The sequence below is a fragment of the Heterodontus francisci genome, chromosome 19 (genome assembly GCF_036365525.1).
Source record: "Heterodontus francisci isolate sHetFra1 chromosome 19, sHetFra1.hap1, whole genome shotgun sequence".
In the NCBI taxonomy this organism is placed as follows: Eukaryota; Metazoa; Chordata; class Chondrichthyes; order Heterodontiformes; family Heterodontidae; genus Heterodontus; species Heterodontus francisci.
This window is the reverse complement of record NC_090389.1, coordinates 71,240,195-71,265,315: the sequence shown is the minus strand read 5'-3', so window position 1 is coordinate 71,265,315 and position 25,121 is coordinate 71,240,195. Positions and strand designations below refer to the sequence as shown.

The window sequence follows — 25,121 nt, the reverse complement described above, 5'->3', positions numbered from 1 at the left end:
TAATAGGTTCCAGCACTTTCTCAACAACTGATGCCAGGCTAATTGGCCTGTAGTTCCCTGTTTTCTATAGGCCTCCAAATAGTGAGAGAGAGATAGAGGAGCAAATCTGGAGGGAAAACACAGAGACATGCAAGAACTATAGAGCGATGATATTGGGGGACTTTAATTACCCAAGTATTGATTGGGATGATGTTAGATTAAAGGGAAAGGAGGGGGAGGAATTTCTGAAATGTGTTCAGGAGAACTTCCTTGATTCATAAGTTCTCAGCCCAACTAGTAAGGAGGCATTTCTGGATCTTGTGCTGGGAAATGTAGTGGGCCAAGTGGACTAAGTGTCTGTGGGGGAGCATTTGAGTAAGAGTGATCATCGTATCACAAGGTTTAGACTAGCAATGCAGAAAAGCAAAGAACAATATAACATACAATGACTAGATTGAAAGAGGGCTGATTTCACTGCGATGAGAAGGGATCTAGCCAGAATAAAATGGAACCAAAGACTGACAGGAAAATCTGTAACTGAACAAGGGTTTATCTTTAAGGAAGAGATGCTTCAGGTACAGACTACATACATTCCAACAAGGGTCAACGGTAGGGGAACCAAAAACAGGGCTCCTTGAATGACAAGGGAGATAGACATTATGATGAAACTAAAAAATAGGGTGTATGATGCTTGTCAGGTGAATTCTTCAAGTGAGGTACAGGCCAAATACAGTAAGTTGAGAGGGGAGGTGAAGAGGAAAATAAGACTGGCAAAGACGGAATGGCAATCAACATAGAAACCCCAAAATCTTCTCCCAGCATGTAAGTAGTAAACAGGCAGTAAGAAGTGGAGTGGGGCTTATTACAGACAAAGTGGGTAATATATGCTGAGAGGCACAGGGCAAGGCTGGAATAATTAATGAGTACTTTGTATCAGTGTTTACTAAGGAAGAGGAATCTGACAAAATATCAGTAGAAATGGAGAGAGTAGAGGCAATGGATAGGGTAAAAATTGAGAGGGAGAAGGTACTGGAAAGGCTGACTATCCTTAGGGTAGATAAGTTACATGGTCCAGGTGGCTTGCATCCCAGGTTGCTAAAGGAAGTGGGGGTGGAGATAGCTGAATGGCTTGCCACAATCTCCCAATCTTCCCTAGATATGGGGGAGGTGCCAGAGGATTGGAGAGTTTGGTATCATTGGCAAATTTGGAAATTCTACGCTGTATTCCAAGATCCAAGTCATAAAAAGTAGTGGTCCTAGCACTGACCCTTGAAGAAGACCACTGCCTACCATCCTCCGGTCTGAAAATAACCATGTTAACTGAATTAGAGTTTAAGTTTAATAAAAATGTCACATACTTCTTCAAGAAAGGATGTAAGGACAGTTAGTTTAACATCAGTGGTGGGTAAGGTTTTAGAAACAATATTCAGGGAAAAAGTCAACAAGAACTTGGAGAGGTTTGAGTTCATTAAGAATAGCCAGCATGGATTTGTAAAAGGCAGATCATGCTTGACTAATCTGATTGAAGGTTTTGATAAAGTAACAGAGAAAGTTGATGAAGGGAAGGCGCTGGATTTTGTCTATATATACTTTAAGAAAGCATTTGATAAAGTACCACATAAAGAGCTGGTTAACAAAATTGAGGCTCATGAAATAGGAGTGTCAGTGTCCAATTGGATAAAAAAAAATTGGCTTAAATACAGAAAACAGCGAGTTGTAAATGGTTATTTTCAGACCGGAGGATGGTAGGCAGTAGTCTTCCCCAAGGGTCAGTGCTAGGACCACTACTTTTTATGACTTGGATCTTGGAATACAGTGTAGAATTTCCAAATTTGCCAATGATACCAAACTTGGAAGAGTGACAAACAGTGGGGATGATGCAAATTGATTGCAACAGGACAAAGATAGGCTAGCAGAATGGGCAGACAAGGGGCAGATGGAATTTAATGCAGACAAGTGTGAAATGTTGTATTTTGGCAGAAGGGATAGGGTGAGGCAATATAGAATTAATGGCGCAGTTCTAAAGAGTATGCAGAAACAAAGTGACCTGGGGGTGCATGTGCATCGATCTTTGAAGATGGTAGAACATATTGAGAGAGTGATTAGCAAAGCATATGGGATCTTGGGCTTCATAAATAGAGGTATAGAGTACAAAAGCAGGGAAGTCAAGCTGAACCTTTCTAAAGCTCTGTTTAGGTCCCAACTAGAGTATTGCATCCAGTTCTGGTCACCACACTTTAGGAAAGATGTGAGAGTCCATGAGAGGATGCAGAGATTTACCAGAATGTTTCCAGGGATGGGGGATTTTAGTTACAAGGTTAGGTTGGAAAAGCTTGAGTTGTTTTCCTGGATAAAAGGAAAATGAGGAGAGATTTGATAGAGGTGTACAAGATTATGATAGGCTTGGATAAGTTAGAGAAAGAATAACACTTGGTACGAGGATGAGGGGACATAAAGTGAAGGTTTTGGGCAAGAGATGCAAGGGGAATGTGAGGAAGAACTTTTGTATGCAATGAGTTGTAATGATCTGGAACTCACTGCCCATGAGGGTAGAGGAAGTGGAACAATGATTTCAGAAGAAAATTGAACGGGCACTTGAAGGACATAAATTTGCAGGGCTATGTGGGAGTGGTACTGACTGGCTCACTCCGTGGAGAGCAGGCATGGACTCGATGGGCTGAAGGGCCTCCTTCAATTTCTGTTATGACCCAGTGAGAAGGGTGTCTGGGGTTCCCTCTCAGCCTTCATCTGATCTTACCATAACAGGGTTTAATTTTAAACACACTGTGATGTTAGCTTCCCCTTGGTGAATCCTTGTTCACCGCTTTCCAATTATAAGGAAAAGAAACCAGTACAACCAGGTTTTCTTAGGTTAAAGAAGAAAGATTGAAATTTTATTAAACTTAAACTCTAATTCAGTTAACGCCTATGGATACATGGCGCACCCATGCTAGCATGCATATGTGATACACACATGCAAATAGAGACGGAGAAGAGCAGAAGAAAAATAAAGTGGAAAAGTTTGAGGCAATATCTGAAAAGTTTTTGTTATGGTTCTTTGAGCTCACTGCAGAGTCCTTGATTGTAGGTAGATCTTGCTTTTATTTGGGCCCAGTATTCTTCTTAAACCTTGTTCGTTGTAGCAGACTTTTCTGTCTTGGTGTTCATGTCTCTTCAGTGGATTCAGAGGCTTGTGAGAAAGAGATGGGAGCAGACAGGAGAGATCTTCTCAGTCCAGAAACAAACAGACTTTCTGAGTTCAAACTGTTTGTACAATTCAGAAAAACCCAGGTTGCCAAGTAGGTTAGTCATGTGACTAACTGGTCTGACCATGTCTTGGATTGTATCACCTTAGCAGTCCCTGGAATGCTCCTCTTACACACAATACCTGGTGATCAAGGTCTGTTGTGGGTTGAATGTGTTAGGGAATGGTCCTTTGTCCTTCCAAGCACCGTCTGTTAATATGCAAATGTCTTTTCCAGCCATGGCTGATCTGTTTAACAAGTCCTTTCTTCACTTCAGTAACAACTTAAAATCAATGTTCTTGACAAAATTAATGCGACTCATTCTTGGCAGGTGGGGGCCTAGCATAATTCCTCCACACCCAGCGGAATGAAATGCGATTTGAGAAAAGGCTCATTTCATTAAAAGGGTCGAGAGAAAATGTAAGATACAGAAAAAACCCATGCATTTCTCTCATTCATTCACAAATCCTAAAACCAATTAAAATCTCCCCTTTTTAGGCATCCCAATAGACATGTGGTTCTTTTTTGGGGAAGTTTCTCTTCCGTTTGCCCATTTCCATGGCTGCCTAGGGTCTTTGCTCCTGTTGAGTTATTTTTTTCGCAGGAGAGTCAGTAGTGGGCAGGTCTATCCTGAACTCTCTTTCAGTTCTTTGCTGAGTCAAGCAAAGGCTTTTGATTTTCGGGGATGGGTCGGGTTTCTTTTTTCTGACTGCAGGGGAGGATTCCTTACTAGTCTCCACTTTGTCCTCTGGGACACTCCTACCAGCAGGCATTTGTGCAGACTCTACTGCACTTCGACTAGGTGAGGCATCACTCTCACGGTTTTTCTGTCCTCTAGAGGTCTTTGTCTCTGCAGGTTCCTGTAAATGCTGTTAGCAACTCTGGTGGGGTGCTTCTAGTGTCTGTATTTACGTAGGACGATGTGGGGTTTAACTTTTCACATTTTCTGGGGTTGGCTGACTGGACAGTAGGGGTTTTCATCCGGGATTCCTCCCGGAGTCCCTTTAACCTGCCCTCTAGGTCACTTTTTCCCCTTCCCTGTCTAACCTTTTGTTAGCCTTGTGCCTGCCTGTCCCTTTTTGTTCTTGGTGGGGGTCTCTTACAGTTCACCAGCCCTCTGCTGGAGGGTCCTCCTAACACCGTTACAGGACTTAGAGGTGCAGGTTTCATTGTAGGTTGGGATTTCCCCTCAACTTGGCAAATGTGGCAACTCCTGCAGTACTCCACCACATCTTTGTGGAGTTTTGGCTGTTTTACGCAGGCTTTGATCTTTTGTATACTGACACGTACAGCCACTGTAGTCTCATGGGCCCTTCTTAATATTTCTCTCCGGTACCTCTGCAGCACCACTAACTGGTGAACTACTGTCCACTCCTTGCTCTCAGGTCTGTGAGGAGAACTCCATTTCCTCATCAGTATCTCAGTCTTTAAAAAGTAGCAATCAGGGACTTCCTCTGCTTCACTTTCAGGCTGGGCAGCCTGTGCTAACTCTCGCAATACTGGGTCGGCTCACTGAGCCTCAGCTAGGGAAAATCCATTTAATTCATTCCCTGGGTCTCCTAACTTTCCAAAGAAAGTCTCAGACAGGCAGACCTCATGGTCATCTGCCTGCAGTGCCAATGCAGTCTCCTCTGGGGGAGCTGGTTTGATCATGGTCTGATCCACTACACATTCAGGGAACTTGCAGGGGGCCATCTCCTGCCACTGCCCTGTCTCCCTGACCTCCTGCGGTCTTTCTTTCACTACTAGGTGGCTACCACCTTCACCCCCGTCAGATCATTACCTAGGAGCAGGTCAACCCCATCCACACGCAAACTGGGGATAATCCCTACGGTCACCAGTCCCGAAACTAGGTCGCAAACCAGGTGCACCTGGTGTACAGGTACAGGCATACAGTGCCCTCCAATACCATTCATCACCATTATGGTGTTTACGGCACTCTCTGGGCGAAAGGCCAGGCCTTTTCCCAGTAAAAGGGATCTAGTGGCCCCTGTGTCTCTGAGAATCACAATGGCTTGCTTGCCCCACTCGAGGGGTATGGAGTTACTTTCCCTTCAGAAACAAAACCCTGATAACCTTCAGGAATCCTATTAAATTTTCCTGCGCTCGCAGCATAAGCTTCCTGGGTCTCACTCTTACTGCAGTTAAAGCCACAGCTTGTTCTGCTGTGCTTACCATCAGGTTCCTGTCTTCACTGAGCAGGTGTGCCCTGATTAACCTTACTGGTTTTCCCTTTAGTTTCCAGCAGTCAGCTTTTAAATGCCCTGCTTTATTACAATGGAAGCACACAGGTATAAGGGTCTTGCTCACAGCACCTTCCTTTTTGGCTAGAGGAGGACCCCCTGTGTCTCCTGCCTTTCTTTCTCTCCCAGGACAGCTTGGGCTCCTATCACCTTCCCACCCTTTGTCCTTTTCGGATTTGTGGGTTTGAATAGGAAAGGTTTTCCCCTGGGAAACCGACTTATAAATTAAAACAAACTCATTGGCCAGAATGGCTGCTTGCCAGGCTCTCTGGACCCTCTGCTCCTCTACATGGGTCTTTATGGAGAGTGGGAGAGAGTTTTTGAATTCTTCTAACAGAATTACTTCTCTGAGATTCTCATAGCTGAGCTGTACTTTAAAACCCCTCAGCCACTGCTCAAAAGCCAGCTGCTTACTTCTTTCAAACTCCAGGTAAGTTTGATTAGCTTGTTTCTTGAGGGTTCTAAACTTTTGGTGATAGGCTTCGGGTACTAATTCATATGCCTTGAGGTTAGCACTTTTTGTCAGTTCATAATTTGATGAACTCGCATCGGGCTACAGGGAATAAACCTCATGGGCTATTTCAGTTAGGTGTCTAGGGTTCCCTTTCAGCCTTCACCTGGTCTTACCGTAACAGGGTTTAATTTTAAACACACCTTGTTTTTAGCTCCCCCTTGGTGAATCCTTGTCCACCGCTTTCCAATTATAAGGAAAAGAAGGTTTTCTTAGGTTTAAAGAAGAAAGATTGAAATTTTATTAAAGTTAAACTTAAACTCCAATTCAGTTAATGCCTATGGATACATGGCGCACCCATGCTAGCATGCATATGTGATACACACATGCAAATAGAGACGGAGAAGAGCAGAAGAAAAATAAAGTGGAAAAGTTTGAGGCAATATCTGAAACGTTTTTGTGATGGTTCTTTGAGCTCACTGCAGATTCCTTGATTGTAAATCTTGCTTTTCGTTGGGGCCCAGTATTCTTCTTAAACCTTGTTCGCTCTAGGAAACTTTTCTCTCTTGGAGTTCATGTGTCTTCAGTGGATTCAGAGGCTTGTGAGAAAGAGATGGGAGCAGACAGGAGAGATCTTCTCAGTCCAGGAACAAACAGACTTTCTGAGTTCAAACTGTTTGTACAATTCAGAAAAACCCAGGTTGCCAAGTAGGTTAGTCATGTGACTAACTGGTCTGGCCACACCTTGGATTGTATCACCTTAGCAGTCTCTGGAATGCTCCTCTTACACACAATACCTGGTGAGCAAGGTCTGTTGTGGGTTGAATGTGTCAGGGAATGGTCCTTTGTCCTTCCAAGCACCGTCTGTTAATATGCAAATGTTTTTTCCAGCTTTGGCTGATCTGTTTAACAAGTCTTTTCTTCACTTCAGTAACAGTTTAAAATCAATGTTCATGACAAAATTACTGTGCCTCATTCTTGGCCGGTGGGGGCCTAGCATGACAAATTCCCTAAGCGACTCTATGACTCTAAAAAGAAAGTCCTGCATTCACAAATTGCATTACCAGGAGCTTGAGAAATATCACAAAATGATCCACATAAATTATTTTTGAAGAATACTTTAAATAAAGAAATATTTTTACTGTTAGTTAAGCCAAGTCAGGTGAGGTTTATAACTATTGTATATAGCACCATTTTACAATCAAAGATGTGCTTCCTGCAGTTTGTGGTCTTTTCTTTTTGACCATATGAATGAATACATTTTTTTCTTGGGTTCATCTGCCCAAGTATTGTACTTACATTAGTGGTGACATTAATGGATATTATCTGGTTTGCCTTTGTCAAGATTCGAGGCATGGTCGATAATCTATCTGCTGACAACTAGAAAATTAAACAATAAGTTATGGAAATACTTTGTGGAATCAGTACATTGTGCATTAGCAAAATACTGTGAGCAATAGTCTGTTTTTTTTTTACAACAGTTTCAGATGTAACTGAGCTTCTTTCTCAGCCTTCCCCTTGTCCATCTCCGACTGCTGCCAAGTCTAATCTGTAGATCTCTTGACAGTCATCATTAGTGCCTCTTGGCTAACCAAGAGTGTATTTGCAGGTCAATAACAGCCCTGCCAACTAACACCGCCTTCCAAGGTACAGCAGTATGTCACCATGAAGTGTTTAATTTGATCTCAGCCAGGTGCTGGCAAACTCTCCCCATGGGAGCGGAAAATTTAAAGTCAGATTAGATCGATGTTCAAACATGTAACCCTTCGATCCAGGGTTCAATATTCTACTGCTTGACCTTTTTCTTTGACACTTCTATGAACATTTTAAAGAAGAAAGCTGCTTACACTGCCAGACGCAAAGATATGATGTCTCACAAGCTCTTGAAGTTTTGGCCGACCCTTATTTTAAAGAAAACAAAAATGCAGAGTTTACATGGATGCATTGACTAGATATGAAGTTCAGCATCTAACTGATAATTCCACAAATTATTTCATTGTTTTCGTTCTTCTGTCAAAAAAGCAAAGGATTTTTTAGATCCTACTTTCACTTATAACAATTATTACTGGTCTCTGCTCCCTTTTTTCCACTACTATTTTCAGACTTCATTACTTACTGTAAATCTACGACCGAGCACACTACACCTTCTCAGCCTGTGTTATAGAGCAAGTAGAAATAAATATTTCTTTCACTTGTGAAACCTAGAGTTGCTGAGGGTCTTTGTTAATTTAACCAGTTTGTCAAAAACAATGCAATCTATTTCACTGATTTAAAAAAAAGATGGACTTACAAATATATTTCAGCAACCTAAAGTACCACTCATGAACGATCATCCACTTGATACTATTCAGTATTAGAGGCTATTCAGAATGATACTACAATGGCGACCTATGAAACTGTAGTATAGGAATTTTACATCAGCAAGAGTCTTGTCCTTCCCATTAAGACAATTTGCTGTGTAAAATGCTTGCAAATGCCAGGCTAGAAAACAGAGAAATGCTGTGTATCACCCAGTTGGTGTGTCTTCACATTCATCCCCTGGGGATCAGTGCAAAATAGTGGAAGGATTCAAAAGCTGATTAATAATCTGTTAGGTCACAACACGAATGTTTCTTTCATGGCCATAGCTATCTTTATATTAGACAAATAAAATGGATGGTCCTATGCAGCTGGGGGATTTTATGGGTTCCCACAACATATGTGATGGAGTGTGGGGGGGGGGGGGGGGAGGGGGGGGAGGGGAGGGGAAACCACACTCACTAAACATAGGAATTTTCTTCACCAAGAGTTCAGAGACAGAGCTCAGGGGCTGGATTTTGAGCCCATGCCGAGGCCAGGAACGGAGGCGGGCGCTAAAAATGGTGCCGCCAATCAGCGTGCTGGTTCCCTGGCGCCATCCTGGCCCCAGGCCATTTTCCTAAAGGCAGGATGGTGGGTGTGGGGGAGGCAGGGCAACCCACCCCACGCAGTGGGTAGCCGATTCAGCTGGTTAACAGTCACTTAAGGATTTTCCCGATTGTCTCCGGGTTCCCGGAGGCAGAGGAGGCATTTTAGCTGCCCAGAGGCAGCCTCCATTTTGAAGCACCCTCTCCCTCACTTACCTGCCACAGCATCCTGCTGCTGCTTGAAAGCCAGAAGGCCTCTGATTGGCCCTCCAGCTTTGAGAGCCAACACACCATCCTTAATTGGACAGCGAGCCTGCTTTCTGACCACTAATTGACCACTTCGGGGAAATTCACATTGAGTGTTTCCCACACAATGGGGGAACTTTATGCTCCCACCAAGTTGGGTTTGGAGGTGGGGAGTGGATATAATCAGGTGGGATGGTGGCGGGGGGCACCTTCCAAACCTGCGACCTCTACCACCTAGAAGGACAAGGGCAGTAGATGCATGGGAACACCACCACCTGCAAGTTCCCCTCCAAGTAACACACCATCCTGACTTGGAACTATATCACCACTCCTTCACTGTCACAGGGTCAAAATCCTGAAACTCCCTTCCGAACAGCAATGTGGGTGTACCTACACCCCATGGATTGCAGCGGTTCAAGATGGCAGTTCACCACCACCTTCTCAAGGGCAATTAAGGATGGGCAATAAATGCTGGCCCAGCCAGCAACACCCACATCCCATGAACAAATAAAAAAAATTAAGGGCCTCATCCCGTCACCACTGGCAGAATTAGCCCAGTGGCGGGCTGGCCTGTAGCCACATGAGAGCACATCAAGCAAACCCACGTGGGTTGCTTGCCATCTCTGGGGGGTGGGGGGAGGATCCCTCATTAAAAGGCACTTAGTGCCTGATCAAAGGACATGGCATTGGAAGGGGAACCACACCCCTGCCCTTGCTGAAGACCCCATGGCCCTGATCTCACGAAATCCCTCCTGCCCTGACTTACCTGTGGCCTGGGTCCAGGGCCTTGGGCGAGTCCAGTACCAGCAACAGCCACCGCCACTGAGGTGGTGCTGCTCAGTTAAAGAGCCACCGGCCCCTGATTGGCTGGAAGCTCTCAGTAGGCGGGACTTCTGCCACCGGGGTCCTTGATCCTGGGGAAGGCCCGCTGCTGTCCAGGTAAGTGCCTATTTGGCATTTGATCCAGTGGGCCTTCCCCAGAGGAGGCAATGCAGAGCTCATGCCTGTGCTTTTGCCGGTGGTTGAGACCCCCGTTGCCTGGATAAAATCCTGGCCAATGGGTAGAATTTTATGGGGCCTCCGGAGATGGGTTCTAAGGCAGTGGGGGCCCGTAGAATTGCGATTGGAGACCGGGGGGTGGGGGTGGCTGAGGTCCCATCGCCTCCCCATCGCAATGCAATTTTGTCATGGGCAGGATAAGCCATAGATGGCCTTCCCACCCAAAGGCCACTTGAGGTTCTTAAGTGGCCTATTACCAGACACGTAAGGGCCTCTTTCTGCTGCCACTGGGATTTAACCAGCAGTGGGAGGGCCTCTGCCATGTGGGGAGGTTGACAAGTAAAATGAGTGGACCTCCCTGCAGGCTTAGGGGTGGTGCCCTCCTCTGTGGCCCACGGAAGGCCCCCACTGGGAAAACCTTCACCTACGTTAATCCCCCTCCCCCAACACTAAACACCCACCCTCCCCGGGACCTGCCAGTCTGGTTCCAGCGATCCTGCCTCACTCATCTTGGCTCTGAATTCCTGCACTGGGCCTGGGTCCAAGGCCTCTTGCAGTACCAGCAGTGGCCACTGCTCCCAGTGGCACTGCCGATACTACTGAGCTGCTGGCCCTCTGATTGGCCGGCTGCTCTTGGAGGTGGGATCCCTGTCCTTAAGTGCTTGAGCACCAGTAGATCGTGGCGGTGGGGGGCTCCGACAGGTTGAGGCGGGGCTCCCCTCGCCTTTTCGGCCCAGCACCGGGAGCCCCATCTGCGTGACAAAATCCAGCTCAATGTGGGGTTCTGACCCCCATTTTTAACCCAACGGCAGGGTTCAGAAGCCCACAGGGAAAATCCTGCTCCTCTAATCACTCATGCTGTGATGAGTGAGCTTTGAATCCTTCACCTTTCTACTTAGAGGCACTAATGCTACCACTAAGCCAAAGGCTCACTCCAGCATCACCCACTAATGAATTATTATTACATTAATGTCATCATTTCCTTTGTTGGCCAAAAGCTGAAATGGTGGCTAAGAGAAATGACTTGTCGATCCCATCGAAATCAAATATAGTCATTAAATGTTATATTGCCTGCTAGCTTAATATGGTAAAGTGCATTGATATATGAATTTGTAAAGCTGCAGTGTGGCAATACTTGGGCTTGCCCTCATGAGTTCACTCAAAGTGAGTTCCTGATCTCAGTCAAGATCTCCAGAATGAGGCACAGATTGGAGGCATGTTGATCCAAGGATGATCTCATATATGTGGCCAAAAATCAGGAAAGGGAGAGCCTGGAAAACAGGTTGCCTGTTCCCTTAGTCAGCATTTGGTGCATAGCTCAGTGGGACTAAAAGAGGGAGAGAAAGCAGTTTATAAAATGGAAAACATATTATCTTACAATAAAAGCTGCAGAAAAGAGCTGTGTTTACATATAGAGAACAGCGCAGTGAAGTCTGTACTTTCAGAGTCAATGACACTTCTTTGCCTAATGGTATCCTCTAATGGAGAAGCCAAGCTTGGAAATATTAGTAGAAGTAAATTTAAACTTATATGCTTCACTTCCCTGACTTTGTAAATTCTGCCAAAATGATGCAAATTACATATTTTCCCAGTTCCTCTATTCTTTGTGGATGCAAATAAAGACTGATCTGTATGTAGGATATACTTAGTGTAATTAGTGTGAAGAGAAAAACAATAATTACATTGCACTTCAATTGTTACATGCACTTTTGGACATTTACTTATTTGAATTAAAACTCAAGAATTTCCTGGAAAAGCAGAACATTATTGCATATTTACAATCTGGATATTTAACAAGCATAATTCTTATTAATTTTTGTCTGTGCACCTACCTCACCAAACATATAGAATAATGTTCCATCTCTCAGTTTGTCCACTGCATCATTACTTGGCACAAAGATAGTGTATGGCCCAGGACCATCAAGTACTAAAGGGAGATCACAATTCTGCCACAAGATTAAACAATAAAATTCTTAGCATTCCCAAAAGTCAAAAAAAATTCTATCTATGAGGCATCTTGCATTATGATTGAGCAAAGCTATGAGTAAAGATCAAATACCTTTATCTGAGAGCATTTTATTTGCACTTTAATCACAAAGGTCACAATTTTGCAAGTGAAAATTTTGTTCATGAAGTGGGGAGTTGCCCAGATTAAGAACATAGCTAACACATAGAATCTTTTACATTATCATGAAAAATACTTTTGGACAATCTTTAGAGTACATTTTCTATATAAAAGCTGTCCATTGGTATTTATCGTTAATGTTGATTTTATCGAGTCAGCATTGTTGTAATGACAACTGCTCTATTTTAAGTGAATATTGATGTTTTAGCATCTGGTCAGCTAATTCCCTCAGCCAACCACTTCCATAGAATCACTCTGTCCAATGCAATTTATAAAAAAAATAAACTCAGGCAGAGTTTAATAGATCCACCATTGACACAAGGGTGACTTTTTCAGCTGGCGTTATGAAGCTTTGGCAAAAATATATTTGCCAGGATTCAAGTGAGTCAATACTTCAGCCATCACAAAGCTTATTTTATATTCATTAGCTGCTGCAAAAGCTGTTTTGAAGAGCCAGATTTTATGGATTTTGTCACTTTGCAGCCAAGGTTTTTTTTTTAAGAAAATGTTTTTCTTATAGGAGGAGATGCAGGGGTTGGATGAGGGGTCAGAGTGATAAAAATCAATTCAGCCAACTTCCAAATTTAAAACACATGATCTGTTTCCTGTTTGACTGCAACTTCTCTGGATTCAATACACATGCAGAAACCCCATTAGGAGTTCTGTGTTGGGCACCAATCATTTCGGCATATCGTCGAAATGGTGACGCGAAGTCTACACACAGGCAAACACAATATCAATGTCAAGTGGTGGGTCTCTGTGGTGCCTTTGGAAGCACAGCACCAATGTGAACAGCAGCAGCAATATGAAAGTTGCCACCACAAGCAATGGCAGCCATCGTTTTTTGCTGCCGGCAGTCTTGAGTGCGACAAGGCAACCAAGAGGTTTTCCACTTGCTAAACAGTAATGGGCTTTTCCTAGCCACAGGAGGAGGTGTGCTGCTCAGCTACAAAGTCATGATTCATGACCTTAAAACTACATCTTGAAGTGGTTCTACAACAGACATAGGCCATTAAATGAAGCACAAACCTACAGTAAAGCTAACAGCCTCACAAGCACATCAACACACAAGCAAGTTGTGCTCCTGAATAACTCATCGAACAGAAACTCAAATAAAAAGATTAAACACAGTTATGTTTTAAATTTCAACAGGCCAAATATTTTTAAAATTAACTTACCTCAAGAATGGTTTCAAACCTACTAAATAGCTGTCCATTAGCAAGAATATCAGCAACAGTTTTCTGTTTAATGAAAAACAAACAAAAAATGTAAGATTCATATATACTATTTATCAATCTCTGCATGTATTACAAAAGGTATAAAAGAAACAATGAAATGAGAAAACAGGAACATCAGAAATAAATGTGAAGGAATGCTTTGCTTTGGAAATGCACAGAAAATTGAGGGAAGTTGAATAATAAAAACACCAACGGCTGATAAAGGGCAGGCTTTTTTCAAAAAGTGCAGAAAATTGAGCTCCCAAAACTAACAGGAATTGAATTTCTTTGGCATAACAAGGATGGAAATAACATTCTCAATGCAAAATGAAAATAAAATTTGAAAGGAAAGTATTAAATATGCTGGCTTAGACAAAAAAAAAGGATTAATGCCTCCATAAAAACAGCAGACACAAGAATTTCATATGAATTAATTCTACATTAAAAATCACACGCTAATTTCAAGGCTTCTATAAACTAATTTGAATTCAATAACATGATCAGTCAACCTCATTTTTGTTATGGTATATTTTTATTGTGATGTGATAAAATGCTTTTGTCTGCAAATTACCTGCCTGCCCATTTAGTATTCTCATGCCTAGTGCAGTGTTATTCACGATATGCTTTAACCTGGGTATCCAGTCACTAATGGCAAACAAACTGTCTTGCAGAGTCAGGCTCACCACCACCTCCTCAAGGGCAACTAAGAATGGGCAATAACTGCCAGCATTGACAGCAATGCCCACATTCCAAAAACGAATGAAATAAAGATTTATGTAGTGACAGTGGTGGAATGCTTTTTAAGGACAGTGTAGCATCTATGCCTGCCTGTGTGACTAATGTCCAGCTAAAGCAGACTCCCCAGACAGGCATTGCTCTGTTCCCAGCTAGAGCAGGCAATACATATAAAGAAGTGCCAGGATGAAGAAGGTGTGGATATCATGCCACGTTAGGCAACTTCACCTGAAGCTATAACATGTAATAACTGTCAGCTAAATCAGGATTGAATGGTCAGTGATCTTTGTCTGCCTTCAAATAGGCCCACAGATAGGGCTGAATTTTGTAGCCCTGCTGCCGGAAGCGACGGCGGGTGCAGAACATGGCAGCCATCCCCCATGGGACCCGCAGGGGGCAGGGCATTTTGCATATTGACGGTGCCTGTCCCCCCCCACCCCCGCCCCACAAAACCACGTGGCGGGGGTGGCCTCAGCGACGCCATTCATGGCACCACCTATTGAAAGAGCAGGTGCTGGCGCCATTTTTAAAAGGCTGACAGCCCTGCAAACAGTTCACCATAATGCAGAGTTCATCCCTTCCCCCGCCCCCATACCCATCAGAGTGCAGAGTTCATCCCTTACCCCCCCACATACTCATCAGAGTGCAGAGTTCATCCCTTCCCCCGCCCCCATACCCATCAGAGTGCAGAGTTCATCCCTTCCCCCCCCCCACATACCCATCAGAGTGCAGAGTTCATCCCTTCCCCCGCCCCCATACCCAGCAGAGTGCAGAGTTCACCCCTTCCCCCCCACATATCCATCAGAGTGCAGAGTTCATCCCTTCCCCCGCCCCCATACCCATCAGAGTGCAGAGTTCATCCCTTCCCCCCCCCACATACTCATCAGAGTGCAGAGTTCATCCCTTCCCCCGCCCCCATACCCATCAGAGTGCAGAGTTCATCCCTTCCCCCCCAAATACCCATCAGAGTGCAGAGTTCATCCCTTCCCCCGCCCCCATATCCATCAGAGTGCAGAGTTCATCCCTTCCCCCGCCCCCATATCCATCAGAGTGCAGAGTTCACCCCTTCCCCACATACCCATCAGAGTGCAGAGTTCATCCCTTCCCCACATATCGATCAGAGTGCAGAGTTCATCCCTTCCCTCCCCCCACATACCCATCAGAGTGCAGAGTTCATCCCTTCCCCACATATCCATCAGAGTGCAGAGTTCATCCCTTCCCCTGGACGTGCCGCATGTCACACTGATGATCGGGAACTGAAAGTAAGATCGCTGCAGTTTACATTTTAATTCAGGCAAATATGTTATTTAAACATGTTAAAACGGGTCCTGTCGCAGAGCGGCAGAGGGGCTGCCATGGAGTTTCCCCTCCGCCGGCAGATCGGGCCTGGTCATCCCGGCATCGGGCTCCAAGGCGGCCACTGCCGCTCCGATTTCCCGAGCACCCATCCCCCCGCCCCCCGCCACAGAACCTGCCGTCAGGTTGGGAACAAAATCCAGCCAATAGGGTCAGAGTGCTGAACCTCTGCCAGTTCTACTCAGCTCACACTACCCTCACTCCCCTACACAGCCATGTACCAATCTGCCGGTGACCTGCTGCTGCTCTGCATGCCTTTGTTGGGCTTATGAATTGTGTACTATAATGTTGGGTTTGATAGGAATGCCATGAAAATAATTTTTTGCAAGTATTATAATTATAGCTTTCATCAATATAAAAATACAAAACATAGCAATGATTTACATTGCCTATAGAATATGCTTTTTAACATACCTCTAGATATTGTTACGACCAGGTAAGAAAGGTGTCTAGGGGTCCTTCTCAGCCTTTACTTGGTCTTACCATAATAGGGTTTAATTTTAAACAACGTGTTTTTAGCTCCCCTTTGATGAATCCTTGTTCACTGCTTTCCGATTATAAGACAAAGAAACCAGCACAAACATGTTTTCTTAGGTTTAAAGAAGAAAGGTTGAAATTTATTAAACTTAAACTCCAATTCGGTTAATGCCTACGGATACATGACGCACCCAAGCTAGCATGCATACGCGATACACACATGCAGATAGAGACAGAACAGAGCAGAAGAAATAAAGTGGAAAAGTTTGAGGCAATCTCTGAAGAGCTTTTTTTGTTACGGATCTTTGAGCTCACTGTAGAGTCCTTGATTGTAGGTAGATCTTGCTTTTCGTTGTGGCCCAGTATTCTTCTTAAACCTTGTTCACTGTAGGAGACAATTCTCTCTTGGGGTTCATGTGTCTTCAGTGGATTTGGAGTTCCATGGGAAAGAGATGGGAGCAGACAGGAGAGGCTGTGATGAGCCAGTCAGGAGAGGTCTTTTCAATTCAGGAGCAAACAGACACTCAGTTCAAAATGTTTGTACCATTCAGAAATCCCCAGGTTGCCAAGCAGGTTAGTCCTGTGACTAGCTGGTCTAACCACGTCTTGGTTCTGTGGATTGTATCATCTTAGCAAGGCCTGGAATATGCTTCCCTGCCTTCAATGTCTGGTGCTCAAAGTTCATTGTGGGTTAAATGGATAAGGGGAGTAACTTCTCTTGTCCCTATTGGTATGTAAATGTCTTCCAGCCAAGTGTCTGGCAGCCCTTGTAACAGGCCTTCTCTTCTTCCCAGCAACAATTTGAAATTTAATGTCCATGTGGTGAAATTAATATGCCTCATTCTTGACAGATGGGGCCCCAGCATGACAATATGCTCTATAGTAACTACCACTATGTGCAAGACTATTCTAATAAATCATGTATATAAAGTCTATAAAACTAAATATATAGTTCAGTTGCCAATCCCGCCACAAAAAAGGCCTTTCAGCCATTTTGAGTACTAAATTTGATATTTACCTGTGGATCCCCAAGATTTTCAATGCTTCCAGATAAAAACTGGTCAATCGTGTGAATGATGCCATTTGATGCTGCTTTGTTGCCCTTCATTATGTTGTACGTTTTATTTTGAAATAGAAGCTGCAAGTACTTGAGACAGAAAAATGACAAAGTAACATTAGTGAACAATTAGTTTCTCCAATTGTAAATCTTGAAGTTTCTAATCGTAACATTAGAGACGCATCTGATAACAGCAATCTGCTATTGTGTTATTCTGCTATGCAACTGTACAGATACAGACAGAGGAGTCTATGTATCATAGAATGAATGGGTGTTGGCGTATTGGAACACAAAGCGTGGCACAATAGTTGATACGTTTGCATCAACATCTTGTTATTTTAATGGGTTAAAGGCTCAGTAAAATGACATGTGCAGGAACCTGATGAGAATGTGTTAACCAGTATGGTGTACAGAGAAATTTCATTCCATAGGCTTCATTGTTGGAGCCGAGCTGGTGCAGTTTGATAATGGAGATGGCATGTTGTGCTTCTACGTCCATAATTCACCAGAAGTTGACTTCCTGACCTCTGCTGCACTGAGGGAAAACAAAATGATTCCCCTGTCGGGGGAGGATGGAGAGGGTATTGGGGAAAATCAAAGAGTAAATTATCCTCTTTTCAGCTTAAACTAATCTCATCTGGGAAGGAACTGGAAATGCTACAATTTACATCAGCCATCCCTTCATCCCTTATTTCAAAATAAATCTGTCATCTTTTGTGAAGGATCTCAAAAGAACTGATTCAGCTACCCACACCTGCACTCTTGTTACAAAAAATATACCCTAATTGATTACCACAGCTACATTAGGAAAGTGACCAGGTTTTTGATAATTCCTACTTAAAATGCTGCTCAGTGGATAAGATGTAAAAGCTTTAGCTGATTTTTAAAATATTTTCCTGCTATTTAATTTTCTTTAGTGTAAATTGTCGCCTATTTTGTCTGTCTAGTTTTGATTATCTCCATTGCGAAGAAGATGAGAAAGAAGCCAAGCAGCTGCCAATGTCACCTGCAGCTGGGTGCAAAAAATTGCTAGAGACTGCCAGGAGTGATTTTTCTCTTCACTTAGAATCTTCTCATTCAGCAGAAGTTGAGCAGGAATCGAAGCTATTACTCCCTTTTTAATTTGAAGAGGAATAAACATGCAGTTCTAATCCAACAGTGAAATATTTCATTTTTTAAAACACGTGCAGCTACTCCTGTGACAAGCCAAATGTAAAACATTGTGCTGTAAATGACCCTACCTTTTCTGTCTGGGTCACTTCGATTGTATCACCAGCCAATGTTTCAAAGGTCTTAATGTTTTCTAAGTCGTTGAGTAGTAGAACTCCAGGTATAATGTGTTGTTTGCATGAAAACTTGTTTGTCTCAATTACCTATGTTGGAATACAACACACAGAAAATAAAAATGCTATAAAAGTAGAATTACATTAACATAGAAACATAGAAAATAGGAGCAGGAGTAGGCAATTTGGCCCTTCGAGCCTGTTCCGCCATTCATTATGATCATGGCTGATCATCCAACTCAGTAACCTGTTCCCGCTTTCACCCCATACCCTTTCACCCCAAGAGCTATATCTAACTCCTTCTTGAAAACATACAATGTTTTGGCCACAACTGCTTTCTGTGGTAGTGAATTCCACAGGCTCACCACTCTCTGGGTGAAGAAATTTCTCCTCATCTCAGTCCTGAAAGGTTTACCCTGTATCCTTAGGCTATGACCCCTGGTTCAGGACTCCCCCACCATCGGGAACATCCATCCTGCATCTACCCTGTCAAGTCCTGTTAGAATTTTATAGGTTTCTATGAGATTCCCCCCTCACTCTTCTGAACTCCAGTGTATATAATCCTAACCGACTCAATCTCTCCTCATACGTCAGTCCCGCCATCCCAGCAATCAGTCTGGTAAACCTACGTTGCACTCCCTCTATAGCAATAACATCCTTCCTCAGATAAGGAGACCAAAACTGCACACAATATTCCAGGTGTGGCCTCACCAAGGCCCTGTATAATTGCAGCAAGACATCCCTGCTTCTGTACTCAAATCCTCTCGCTATGAAGGCCAACATACCATTTGCCTTTTTTACCACCTGTTGGACCTGCATACTTACCTTCAGCGACTGGTGTACGAGAACACCCAGGTCTAGATGCATATTCCCCTCTCTCAGTTTATAGCCGTTCAGATAATAATCTGCCTTCCTGTTTTTGCTATCAAAGTGGATAACGTCACATTTATCCACATTCTACTGCATCTGTCATGCATTAGCCCACTCACTCAACTTGTCCAAATCACCTTGAAGCCTCTCTGCATTCTCCTCACAACTCACCCTCCCACCCAGTTTTGTGTCATCTGCAAATTTAGAGAGATTACATTTAGTTTCCTCATCTAAATCATTAATATATAATTGTGAATAGCTGGGGTCCTAGCACCGATTCCTGCAGTACCCCACTAGTCACTGCCTGCCATACGGAAAAAGACCCATTTATCCCTACTCTTTGTTTGCTGTCTGCCAACCAATTTTCTATCCATCGCAATACACTACCCCCAATCCCAGGCGCTTTAATTTTACGTGCTAATCTCTTATGTGGGACTTTGTCGAAAGCCTTCCGAAAGTCCAAATAAACCACATCCACTGGCTCCCCCTCATCAACTCTACTAGTTACATCCTCGAAGAATTCTAGTAGATTTGTCAAGCATGATTTCCCTTTCGTAAATCCATGCTGACTCTGCCCGATTCTACCACTGTTCTCCAAGTGCTCTGCTATAAAATCTTTTATAATGGACTCTCGAATTTTCCCCACTATCGACGTCAGGCTGACTGGTCTATAATTCCATGCTTTCTCTCTACCTCCCTTTTTAAATAGTGGGGTTACATTAGCTACCCTCCAATCTGTAGGAACTGTTCCAGAGTCTATAGAATCTTGGAAGATGACCACCAATGCAGCTACTATTTCTAGGACCACTTGATTAAGAACTCTAGGATGCATACCATCAGGCCTAGGGGATTTATCGGCCTTCAATCCCATCAATTTCCCCAACGCCATTTCTCTACTAATACTGATTTCCTTCAGTTCCTCTCTCTCACTAAGCCCTGTGTTCCCCAACATTTCTGGTATGATATTTGTGTCCTCCTTTGTGAAAACAGAACCAAAGTATGTATTTAGATGGTCAGCCATTTCTTTGTTCCCCATAATAAATTCCCCTGTTTCTGACTGTAAGGGACCTACATTTGTCTTCACCAATCTTTTTCTCTTCACATACCTATAGAATCTTTTACTCAGTTTTTATGTTCCCTACAAGCTTACTCTCGTACTCTATTTTCCCCTTCTTACTCAATCTCTTGGTCCTCCTTTGCTGAATTCTAAACTGCTCCCAATGGACAGTGGGCAATCTGTGGCCCACAGAGGACCTCCACTGGGGACCACTTCACTCCCTAGTCCCCCCCTTCCCCCAGACTACACAATGACCCCCTCTCGCCCGGGACTCCGGGACTGGCCCCAGCAACCCCACCTCAGCTACCTCTGGTCCGGGGTTCAAGCACTGGGCCTGGGCCCAAGGCCTCTGCAGTACCCACACTGGCCACTGCTCCCAGTGATGCTGCTGATACTGCTGAGCTGCCAGCCCTCTGATTGGCCAGCAGCTCATGGAGGCGGTAACCCCGTCTTTAAAGGGATGAGAATCCTGACTCCTGAAACTTAGATTTAAACAGACAGGAGGATAGCTCTGGGGGGGGGGGGGGGTGCAGGAAAAGGCCCAGACAGGTTCCCCCCACAGCCTTTTTGGCCAGGTGCCGATTTGTTTTAGTTGGATAGAATTAGCAATACAGCACTAAACTGGCATTTGAGCAGCTTTGCCATGCAATGTCACCATTTGTTTCCACATTACAATGTACGAGGTAAATTTCTTTTCAAAAATTGGCCAGCCCAGGGAGCCTGGAATTTACAAGAACACAATGCTAGACTTAAACGGATATCAGAAAAGAATCTTTTTATTTTTTCTATGCTTATGCTTAAAATGGAAGCTTTGGAGCTTCTGGCTATTCACATGAAAATAATTTAATATTGAACAGAATAAAAGCTCCTTGAAACACCACCCATCGGAATATGTCTTTTGAAAACACAAATATTTCAGTGTCTCTGCCTGAGGACAAGATTTTTATTTACTTAAGTATTAATAAATGCAAATTACTAGGAATGAGTGTCAAATGGAATGCCAAATCGAAAGCCTGATGTGCCCATGATACAGCAAGTCAGGTTTATTTGCAAACTCATGCCAAAGCTGATTACCATCAAAAGCAGAAAGGATTCGAGATCAATTTCTCTTTCACGGGCTTTTTTCACTTCTTAGATCCACATTCAAAATTTAACTTATCTGTAAATGAACCTATTGTATTAGAAGGTAAATATGAATGTGCTCTTGAAATTAGATTGAAACAAATGTCATAAACGTGAAGGAGTTGTTGCCATCTTTCAAATTAGCTGGATAAAAAGTTCAAGATGTTTGGTATCAAATTCCAAAATGTACAGCGTTTTCTAGCCACACAGAGGTTGCCAATCTCTCACTGCATGTACTGAGTATTGCATGCTGAGAAGCATAGGTCATGGGATGCAGATACATAGAACTCTAAAGGTGGAAGTGTGGGTACAAAAAGAGCATAAAAATAAATGGAATTCTGAGCATTCTCCATTGGATTGAATAGAAAAGCCAGAAAGTCTTTTTCAATTTGTGTGAGATATTGGTTAAACCATAGTTGGAATGCAGTTCTGGACATTTTATTTAGGAATGGAATGTTAAAACCACGGAAAGGGCACAGCAAAAGCTCACCAGAGGTCATAGTTATGAAGAAAGAATTGAAAACCTATTTTTTTCCTTCTACAAGAACAAAAGAGCTTAAGGGGGATCTAACAGAGATTTTCAGCATTCTGAAATGATTTGAAAGCGTACATAGTAAAAGGTTGTTTTTATCGGTTAGTGAACCAGTAACAACGAACATAAATTCAGAATAATCACCGTGACGAACAAAGGGGTAAGTTAGAAGATTTTTTTCAAACAGAGTGCAATGAGAAAATTGCATGCTGTTGGAGCAGAAACTGCAAAACCATTGCAAATGGAATTAGATCCGTATTTGAAAAGGTGAAATATGAAAGGCTATGGGGAAAGGGCAAATAAATTGGAATAGATAGCTCCGATTGAAAATCTAGCTATTCAGTTTATTCCATTTATACCAGCGTGTGAATCATAGGTAGACTTTGAACTACAGGCAACTTGTTTCTTGTCTGAGAAATGTGGCTAGCAGTTGAAAATCCATTGGGGACCTTGAGGGCACATTTACCTGCCTGAATCACCTGTTGTAGGGCCCCAAATGCAACTTGCAAGGAGAAATCGGTGGTGTATGCCCATTTGATACCCGCAGCTCACTGTAAAAATGTTGGAGAGACCCAAATTTGAAAGTGATTCAGGCCTCTTGGCTGCTATGTTAGGTGGACACCACTAATATTGCACCCAAACTGAAAGTTGATCCCATCATTTTTGCAATTCTATGTGCATTTCAGATCAGTCAGATGTGTGTTCATTCTTATGGAGAGGTGTTACTAAGTGCCAAAATGGCTCTTAACCATAACTTTTCACATCACAAATCATAAGTATGAAACAAAGCAGTCTTTGTTAATCAAAGTTTTTTCACTCTCTTTTTCTCTACCTCCTCCCTGCGCTAAGCATTAGACGGGTATGCAGCTGGAGCAATAAATTGGGGCACCATGGATTGGTACGATGAAGATCAGTCTCTCAACATTACTGAGTTCTCAATCTTGGTTATTCCCAGCTTGTAACATTATTTTTCAGGCTCCTGCCACACTACACTGAATCTCAGGCTTTGCACAGTGAGCATTACTTCTGGTGAGTTATTCAGCAAGAGGACACTCTCCCATTCATGATGTTACAGAGCATCGGACTGAAGAAGGACCTGGACTTATGTGGCCCCCAGTTCAAAAATGTCAAACAGGAATTTTCTGAGAAAACTTTTTTCTGTACTAAATGGGGAAGTACTTTCAATTTGCCTATCTGTTATCCAAGGTAACTTACCTCATTGTTTTTTAGATTCTTAACGAGAGGAAGAAAGACTGTAAAAGGTCCCATTTTACTCAATGTTAATGAGCATCCATTATCTGAAAAGATTAAAAAGAAACTTTAAGCAGAACATATTCAAGCATTTCTTCTTTCAAAATAAATAAATATGATTTACTATGAATAAGCATTAGAAACAGAAAATTATAATGAAATTACTTTTGTAGCAATATAGGCCCAGATTTTGCTGTCAAAATAACAATGAGGCTAATGGCGTCGCAATTATTTGTGCACAAATTTATGCAACTGCAGGTAAGGGGCAGATGCGCAGAAATCCAAACGTTGCTGTGTGATTGCTGCTCCAATGTTAATTTCATGAAAATGGAATCTCGCTGGCTGCCCCACCATCGCCATGCATCGAATGGTGTGAAGTTACTGTATTGACATGGTAGCTGTGAACCAAGCTCACCACAGAATGTTAAGTCGTTATTTCAAGTCTAAGTATCCTTTTACTGACGTAATAAGTGTGAATTACTGCCAATCAACCTCCTTGGTACTGAAAAGTAACTATTACAAGTCTGAAGTCTCATTTCTTCTGGTATTAATTGCTGTTGGAGATTTAAAAAGTGTAAAATTAAACGGTTTTTGTTTTACTTTTAATTCTGTCTCTTTTCTCTGTCTCTTAATCCAATCTTTCTTTGTCTCTCTTTATTTCCCTTTCTTTACCTGATTTGGCACTGAAATCATTCACCCTAATTTATGTTTCCTTCTTAGTCCTTGCACTGTTGATTTAGCAATGCTTCAATCTGATTGTTTAAGTAGACACACAGGAGCTGGCTCTGTTCACTCAGGTCCCAGATATCAGGTTTCCTTTGCTGCAATGTTATCAGCTCGCATTTTCAGCAACTTGCTACACAAGGAATATAAAAATCTAAACATGCGAGGGCAAGTCTAACTAATGGTAGAGGCCAGTAGATGCCCTGCTGCAGCACAATCCACTTGGGCAAAATCCTGCCTGGAAGTAAGATGGGGAGACAGTGAAGTAGTAGTAGTACTATCACTAGACTAGTATTCCAGAGGCCCCAGCTAATGCCCTGGGGACATGGATTTTTTTAAATTCACTTGAGGGTGTCGCTGGCTAGGCAAGCATTTATTGCCCATCCCTAATTGCCCTTGAGAAGGTGGTGGTGAGCTGCCTTCTTGAACCACTGCAGTCTTTGGGGTGCAGGTACACCAACAGTGCTGTTAGGAAGGGAGTTCCAAGATTTTGACCCAGCGACAGTGAAGGAACAGTGATATAGTTCCAAGTTAGATATGTTTGGCTTGGAGGAGAACTTTCATTAAAATATTTTTGACAAGCTCCAGTTATCAAGCAAATCTCTGATTGGGAATTGACCAATTGGGAGCAGGGTATTAGTGTGCTGCTACAGGATTTAAAGGTTTGCGACAGTTTAAAAGGAGCAGGGGGCCAAGCAATGGATTCAGAGCAGAGCGTTAAATTCCGTTTAAAAAGTGTCCAGTTTGTCTGCAGCAAGTCAAACAGCCCCTAGTTTCTTGAATACAACTGTGAAATGCTGCTGGATAAAGTAAGACTGGGAGGGATTCTCTGTTGCAAGAAGATTCCAAGGAGAGTAGCATAGGAGCAATGGAAGGAGGTGGTTAGGCAATTACTGCTAATTCTATGACCTCATATATGGCACAAGCGCAGGAAAAAATTTAATGGCCTTATCAAATCTTGCAAGATAAGAAAAGGCATACACATTTTCCAAGAATTTATTGTACTAAGGCACTTAGTAAGAAAGAAAGAATAGGAATAATAATCAATTGGGATATATGCAAGTGAATGTGAACATTAATTGAAACTTTCTAAGTGATCTGTAAGTCTCCATGGTGCACACCTTCATGTCTCATAAGCTTTGATGGCCTGGTGCTAAAGAAAAAGCTCTGTATTCTGTGCAGATAAATCTCAGTCGAGTGAACATCTTACCCCAGTACCTAAATCCAGGACTGTTTGCTTTCTTCATATCTACACTACAACAGTGGCT

At 43.0% G+C, this 25,121-nt stretch overlaps 1 protein-coding gene across 1 annotated transcript in view; it reads right to left on the bottom strand.

Moving 5' to 3' along the window:
- Positions 1-25,121, bottom strand: part of LOC137380165 (stabilin-1-like) — a 257,422-nt gene that overhangs the window by 183,814 nt on the left and 48,487 nt on the right. Inside the window, exons 11-17 of the mRNA XM_068051908.1 lie at positions 23,095-23,177; positions 18,257-18,388; positions 16,977-17,105; positions 13,352-13,414; positions 11,881-11,994; positions 7,766-7,819; positions 7,218-7,298 (exon numbers count right to left, since the gene is read on the bottom strand). Coding sequence (XP_067908009.1) covers positions 7,218-7,298; positions 7,766-7,819; positions 11,881-11,994; positions 13,352-13,414; positions 16,977-17,105; positions 18,257-18,388; positions 23,095-23,177 — 656 coding nt within the window. The remainder of the gene's footprint in view (positions 1-7,217; positions 7,299-7,765; positions 7,820-11,880; positions 11,995-13,351; positions 13,415-16,976; positions 17,106-18,256; positions 18,389-23,094; positions 23,178-25,121) is intronic.